Source organism: Anguilla anguilla, chromosome 6 (genome assembly GCF_013347855.1).
Source record: "Anguilla anguilla isolate fAngAng1 chromosome 6, fAngAng1.pri, whole genome shotgun sequence".
Taxonomy (NCBI): Eukaryota; Metazoa; Chordata; class Actinopteri; order Anguilliformes; family Anguillidae; genus Anguilla; species Anguilla anguilla.
The window spans coordinates 60,938,399-60,946,065 of NC_049206.1; the positions used below are offsets into that span (position 1 = coordinate 60,938,399).

General features: G+C 46.6%; 1 protein-coding gene across 2 annotated transcripts; it reads left to right on the forward strand.

Annotated features, from left to right (window-relative positions):
- Nucleotides 1–225: 225 nt before the first annotated feature.
- aida (axin interactor, dorsalization associated) lies at nucleotides 226–7,450 on the forward strand. Of its 2 annotated transcripts, XM_035423500.1 has the most exons (11): nucleotides 226–503; nucleotides 1,595–1,661; nucleotides 2,422–2,475; nucleotides 2,722–2,776; nucleotides 3,240–3,303; nucleotides 3,658–3,761; nucleotides 4,371–4,379; nucleotides 5,055–5,177; nucleotides 5,281–5,403; nucleotides 5,743–5,860; nucleotides 6,089–7,450. In XM_035423500.1, exons 1-11 carry the CDS (start codon nucleotides 397–399, stop codon nucleotides 6,183–6,185), a joined length of 921 nt encoding a protein of 306 aa, XP_035279391.1. In that variant the 5' UTR covers nucleotides 226–396; the 3' UTR covers nucleotides 6,186–7,450. The 2 variants fall into 2 exon arrangements, with proteins under 2 accessions (XP_035279391.1, XP_035279392.1); XM_035423501.1 differs by lacking the exon at nucleotides 4,371–4,379.
- The last annotated feature ends 217 nt before the right edge of the window (nucleotides 7,451–7,667 follow it).

Sequence of the window (7,667 nt, forward strand, 5' to 3'; positions counted from 1 at the left end):
TCTGCTAATTTAATGAAGGAAACATACATTTTAAAAATTGCAACAGCGACACCTGGCCGAACCAGTCCCCTTCTGCCGCACCTGGGGATATAATAGCCTGCTACGGAACCTGGATGTAACAACATTACGGCGCGTGTCCCCCCTGACGGATCTGCTCCACGCGCTGCGTCGCTGTCCCTTTAAATGCGAATGTTCCATGCATATTGGGGGGCGGAACTTCCCTTTTTCCGACGAAGAAGTTTAGGTGAGGGAACACAAGGGCTGGGTCAGTTGAGAGAAGCACCGGTTCAGAAGGGGAGCCGCTAGCTACCTGGGAGGCGATAATGCAGAGAGGGAAATAGAACACAGTCGGCAATGCTAAGCTGAAACGGATCCTGCGACACTACCTTTTTGAAAATGTCAGATCTGACCAAGACCATCCAGAAATGGCACGCGAGTTTTAAAAAAGGCACGGACTTTGATTCGTGGGGGCAGTTAGTGGAAGCAATTGATGAGTACCAAATGTAAGTTGCAAATATCGCAGTGCATTTTTTCTTGCTACAGGGATTAAAATAAAATAAAATAAAATAAAATTGTAAACTGACAGACAAAGCAGCTAGCCAGATAAATATTTAAACCCAAAAGCATGCTACTGTGATCCTGGGTAGGTAGCCTTTAAACGTACTCCTGTGGTGGAACACTACTCGCTGGTATGTTAGCTTGTCATATTTTCATTATAGCTTACTGACTCGTCTCAGTTTGTTATTCTACCTGTCGCCGTCTGGAGCTTGTATAACGGATTCTCTGTAGGTAGCCAGCTATCTGACTACAAACATGTTTAAACTTAAATATATTTTCTGAAAGCCGAATAGGTGATCAGTTGCCTAATGGGGACCTTCTTCTTGCCTTGAGGTGTTCGAAGTTGGTGCGTGTAAATCTCTTGATATTCAAGTTCACTTACATGTGCCGCTGTTAGTAGATGTACTGACAGCTCAAGGGAGATTCAAAGTCAGCAACAAAAAATTGGGCCACACCCTCGTCGTGTTTCGGGTGGAGCTTTGGTTTAGATGGGTCATTCTGTCTTCTGGACCCGTTTTAACTAACTACGCCCAGTATGTGAGTGTGACGGCGCGGGATATTAAACGTCTTGCGTTTACGCCTTATTTTGCGCACTGAATCACTTTAACGTCAATATGGGCGATGTGCTTAACGCTGGTCTTTATTTTACGAGCGACTGCATTGGGTTGTTATGGGTGCGACTAAGCGACAAGGCGAAGAGAGTACAAAACACCCTGTTATTAAGTTCTAGTTTCCCAGTAATTAGCCTACATCTGACTGGCCGATGCTGTAGTTTCCATTACATGGGGATGAGCATTTAAAACTAGATGTATCAAGATCAGGAAAGACATGGATGTCCATTGCTACAAACACAGCGAGGCATTTTCACAAGGGTACACAACTGCTACAATAGGGCCGTGTTTGGGAGTCAAACCCGCAGCCTTTGGGCTGTGGCCGATGTTGTCACATCGCTATGGATACGAACAGAAAACGATCCTCTGCAAATGGAGAATCTTCTCTGAATGTTTGGTTTGTTTTATTTCCATGTTTCATTTAGACTCGCAAGGCAGTTGCAGAAGGAGGCCCAGTCGTCCAATTCATCGGAATTCACAGAGGATCAGAAGGTGCGTCTGCTTCGGCGTGCAAACGGGCGAGCCTCCGGCTTTCTTTCTGGGAACCGAAATACCTGACATGATCATCTCCTGTCTTTCCTTGCGTTCAATGGCTGGCTTAATTGTGCTTGTGTCAGAGGGTCTGTTACGGGGGGGGGGTCAAACGGCAGCCCTGGAAGGGTACACTGTTTGCTGGTCTTTGTAGTTTCCTGGTGCAAATGCGACTGGTCGCTCCGAGCAGGGGCAGAAGTGCATTGCACGGAAGAGCAGGCCTGCATCCTGCAGGGGTTCCCTGGGAAATGCGGTTGTCTGTTAAAGTCTGGCAGCCAGTGGTGTCAAACTGAAGAGGGTATCAGGGTTAACCGCTGTCCTTTACTGTGAGGACGTTCAATGCACCTTTGATCAGGCAGGAGCCATACCATCCTGTACGCTAAGCTAATAACACAACCAACGACTGGTCCAAAACAAATGTCATGACCAATCATTGGTCATGTTATTGGTTTTGCATGTGCTAAAAGGTTTTGCTCATGCTAAAGATCTTAGCAAATCAGGGCCAAAGTTGCTGCTTGAAGAGGTGCTGTTGAGCCAGTAGAGGGCACTCTCCTCTTCGTCTCAACTCTGGTCTGTGTGTGTTCTCACATGGAAACACTCTGAACTGTGTGTATGTGTGTGTGTGTTCTCTTTTGGAAATGCTCTGGACTGTGTGTGATGGGTTGTGTGTGTGTGTATGTGTGTGTGTGTCTGTATGTGTGTGTGTGTGTTCTCTCTGCAGAAGACTTTGGGAAAGTTGGCAACATGCCTGGAAATGAGGAGTGCGGCCCTGCAGGTAGTGTACCACAAGAGAAATCGCACTCATCCTGTCACTCTCTCTCTCTCTCTCTCTCACACACACTCCCTCTCTCTGACACATTCACTCTCTCTCTCTCTCTCTCTCTCTCACACTCCCTCTCTCTGACACATTCATTCTCTCTCTCTCTCTCTCTCTCTCTCACACACTCCCTCTCTCTGACACATTCATTCTCTCTCTCTCTCTGTCACTCACTCACTCTTTCTCTTCTCCGCTCTTCTGCAGTGCACTCAGTCCCAGGAAGATTTCAGGCTGGAAGACCTTAAGAAACTGGAGCCGAGTATGTATTCCAGTGTACAGTGCAGTTTATGGGCTGACTGCTTAACAAGGGCAAGAGTCTGCACTGAATTTTAAAGAAAATGCAACAGAATCTTGAGTGCCCGTTGTCCCTCATTTCATATGAAGTCTCATATAACCCTGATTAAAATAATCGCATCCGTTCATTTGAGCTGCGTGATTTGCCGGGTGTCCTTGTCAGTAAATATCCAGCATTCTCAAAGAATGTTAAAGCAGTGTGAGATGTGTATGCTTTATGAGTGCGTGTAGTGTGTGTTTGTTCGGGAACAATTGGGCCCCTGATACCTGGAGCCTGGTGACCTCTAAAGGGCTGTGAGCTCTGGCTCGTTCTCTGTCTGTGAGCAGTTCACCTGTGTGTTCACCTGTATGGCCGTCCTGCTGGATCCATGCCCTGGCTTTCAGAGATTACACGTTTTAATGATTTCTGCTCCTCTGTCCTTTAACAGTCGTTCAGAATGTCCTGACGTATAACAAAGGATTTCCCTTCGATGTTCAGCCAGTGCCTTTAAGGTAAACCTTTTATATCAGCAGATAAACGTTTCCCAGTTTTTCTGTAAAGCGTCTTTGTGACAGTGTCTCTGTGAAAAGCACAGTACGAATTAAATTGAATTTAAGTGGAGCTTAAATCTGCAAATAAAAAACTGATTAAAAAAAAAACTGTAAACTGATGTTGACGAGGCTGGTATACGATTGGTAGATCCCCTGCCGTTTATGTTTTTTGTGGAACCACTGTTGCCATGGGTGACTGTTACCCCAGCAGCTGGGCTGATGGTTGACCTAAGCTGATGTTCCGGAACTTTCATTTTCTGAACACTCAAACTGTTGTGTCTTGATGGTTCTGCGGGTTCTGCGGGTTCTGTGCAGGAAGATCCTTGCCCCTGGTGAAGAGGAGAACCTGGAAGTTGAGGCAGAGGAGGACTCAGTGGTTGGCGCGGGGTCCCCCGAATCCTTTTCCTCCAGAGTTCCAGGTAACTGCGCGCACCTGGCGGACTACGCGGGTCTCTGAGTGTCTGCACGTGTCTGCGAAGAGGGTCTGCATGCGTCTGAGCAGAGGGTCTGCATGCGTCTGCGCAGTGGGTCTTCACGCGTCTGTGTAGTGGGTCTGCACGCGTCTGCGCAGTGGGTCTGCACGTGTCTACGCAGAGGGTCTGCACGTGACTGTGCTGTTGGTTATGTGGTGCGTGAGAACGCCATAACGTGTTCTGAGAGCATGGTGTGTGATGAACATTAACGTGTCGTGTGATGAATATTAACGTGTCGTGTGATGAACATTAACGTGTCGTGTGATGAACATTAACGTGTCGTGTGATGAATATTAACGTGTCGTGTGATGGATATTAATGTGTCGTGATGAATATTAACGTGTCGCGTGATGAATATTAACGTGTCGCGTGATGAACATTAACGTGTCGTGTGATGAATATTAACGTGTCGTGTTCTGAAAGTATGGTGTGTGTTTTTACCCACGGCATGTCTCGCCTCTCTGTTTGTCTCTCTCCGTCGCCATGGCGCATGGCTTCCTCCACGCTCCCCCCTCGCTGCCTGCCCCCCCCCCCCACCCCACCCCCCATCGTCAGCTTTGCAAGGTACGGTCACACCGGGCACCTCTCTGTCTCCCACGTTAACCTGAGATGCATGTACCAGCCCTGATGTTCTCAACAAGCTCACTGTCACTGTACAGTCGGGAGTAGTGATTAAAAAAAAACCTGATATGTGCAGAATTGACCAGTAAGTAGTTATATATTTGCCTCTTTCTTCTGATGACATAAACAATGAATACACAGCTGTGTAAAGTGATGAATGAAGTTGGCTTGGACGAGGAAGAGCTTCTGTTGAGAGAACAGTGCAGAAAAACAGGACAAATTGACCGTTTGACCTGAGAAGCTTTACTATCATGCTGCATCATGACCTTCAGTGCAGTACGGGGGATCTGTTCAATCTAGCTTTGAAGCTGAAAGCTAGATTGAACAGATGATATATTAGTCAGTGGAATTAAAAATGCTATTGTTTTGTCACAACGTATGACCGTTTCACCTTAAGCTCACTGAAGTTTTTAAAAAAATAGTGAAAAGTTTAATAAAATTATTCAATGTTAAATCTGGACGCTTTTTAACGTTGCCATGGTTTCTGCGCTTGGCGGTCTGTGCTTGATCTGTGGAGGGCATGTGCACTCGGCGCGTAATAGGAGCTGTGGGCAGGATGTGATGTCATCGCGCGCCCCCAGACAGGCATTCTAATCGACTGACCCATCTTGCTGTCAGGGACACTGTTGCCACGGTTACCCTCGGAGCCAGGAATGACGCTGATCACCATAAAGATCGAGAAGATAGGCCTGAAGGACGCGGGACAGTGCATCGACCCCTACATCACAGTCAGCGTGAAAGGTTTGGAAACGCCCCCCCCCCCCCTTTATGGAGTGTGCCCCTCCCCCCGTACAGATACAGTGTGACGTGTTGGGGGGGGGGGGTGTGTGTTGTGTCCCTGCAGATCTGAATGGGATCGATCTGAACCCGGTGCAGGACACCCCCGTGGCCACTCACAAAGAGGACACCTACATTCACTTCGGCATGGATGTGGAGATCCAGAAGCACCTGGAGAAGCTTTCTAAAGGTAGGCCGTCCTGGTGCTGCTCGGGTTCAGCATAATCCTTCTTAAAGGGACGATCATTAACACCTTAAAATCAGATTACTATTGGCTAAATATGACCCCATTCTTAACACCATCAATCTTCTAGATGACCCCTAGCAGGACCAGCAGTTAAATGCAACACCGCTTCTTTAGAGTGAAACTGGGAAGATGTTTGGGTTTTTAGAGGGTCTCTTTAAGGTCCAAACCGTCAGTAGAGGGGTCCCCCGTCCCATGAATATCATGGGCCGCATTGATTGTATTGACATTTTGGTGAGGGGTCTTTGTACCCCAGTGACTGAAGTCCCCAACCCCTCGTTCCAGGGGCAGCTATTTTCTTTGAGTTCAAGCACTACAAACCCAAGAAGAGGTTCACCAGCACAAAGTGCTTCGCTTTCATGGAGATGGACGAGATTAAACCTGGACCCATTGTAATTGAATTGTAAGTACACCAGATATCAAATTACTTTTCTTTTTTGGAAATTAAATGTTTTCTCCATGAAAAGGGGCATTTTCATGTTGTTCCTTGTATTGTCATTCTATCCCTTGAACCTGCTCAGGTGTTAGGACCAGCTGCAATATAATGCCTTTAGCCGAAAAGCAAATCTAGGAAAATGCTGGCATGGTTTGTGTGGTTATTACGGTCCTGACTGCCCTACTGTCACACCAGGTACAAGAAACCGACTGATTTCAAGAGGAAGAAACTCCAGCTCTTGACCAAGAAGCCACTTTATCTCCATCTGCACCAGACTTTGCACAAAGATTAACTGTAAAACCGTAAAAACACCCTCAACACCCCCCCCCCCACCAGCACAACCCCCCCTCCCGACCCCCCATCAGAGCCACACGGGACAGAGCACATCAGAGCCACCAGTCGCCCCCCTGCAGCTTGGATCTCCACCACAGCTGATTGGCTGCATGTCTGTTTGGGTCTGAACCCTTAAACCTGGGGGGTGAAGAACAGAAGCCGAACCCCCCCCAGGTGAGCCGAACCCCCCCAGGTGCCCGTTCTGTGCGTGACGTCTCTTTAAAATGGAAAAAGCGAACAGGTACATTCCACCAGCCCCCCCACCCCCACAGCCCCCCTGTCCCCGAACCCCACCCCACTTTAATTTCCCAGAAACTGTGGATTTGTTTGATCTACGAAGTATTCCTTCTCTGAAAATCCAGAGAAAATGATTCATGCACTGTTACAGTTCAGAGGGCGAGAAAGCAAGAGAGATGCGTATTCGTGTCTCACAAATTGGTGATCAAAGAAGAATGCTGATGTCACTTCCTGTCTCCTGAGCTGGGAAGAGGAAATGGAGGATGTGTTGTTTTTTTTCTGTGCTCCATCCAGCAAACTGGAAACACGTTGTTTGATATGATTTAATTCTGTTTGTATGCTCCTTAGCGTGTTAAAGCTGAGGTGACAGGTTTTTCAGTTTTAGATACATGGGCCCACCTGTCCATCAAAAGCACAGACACGCCTCCTCCACTCTGATGAGCTATGATGTCATCTTGAGGAAAAAGGGCTTTTTTAACAAAGGATGTTGCATGTACCTTGCGTGGATAATTGTTTTTTTTTTTTTTAATTGAAGTCACATTGGCAGTTACACCCTCTCTACTTAGCCTCTCTCTTAATATCTGATTTTAGATGGTTTTATTTTTTTAATGTCAGAGAATGCAGACAATAGCTGGACATACTACAGAACACACTAAAATGGTGCATATGGATGTGTGTGTGTGTGCGCGTGCCTGTGTACGCGTGCGGTTTGTGTGGATGCAGTTTCAGTTTTCATTAAACAATGCATTGTGTTTTGTCCTTGAACTGCATATTTACATGGCTTTCATTTCTAATAAACAAAGTGCTGCTTGAATTGGATCAGACCTGAAAATTCTGATGAGCACACACACATACCCCACATGTACACGGGCACACTACATTTACTATAGTCATTAAGACAGGTTAGATATGCCTTTCCAAATGGAAGAAAAAAAATTCAAATGATGCCAAAATATACCAAATAAACAACTTTTACAGAAGTTAAAATATGGTAGCTGTAATATCCCAGTGGAATAAACATAAGCTGTGTTAACGGTTTTGCCAAAACATACCTTCGAACCGTGGTTTCCAGCTGAGAGCGTCTCCCGGGGAACCATCTGGGATTTCCGCCATTTCTTGCCTACATTCTGGACTTGGACAGAGATTTGGGCCGTGTTTTATGATGATGACCCAGAGGAGAGAAATGAAGCGGCTTAAATAACAC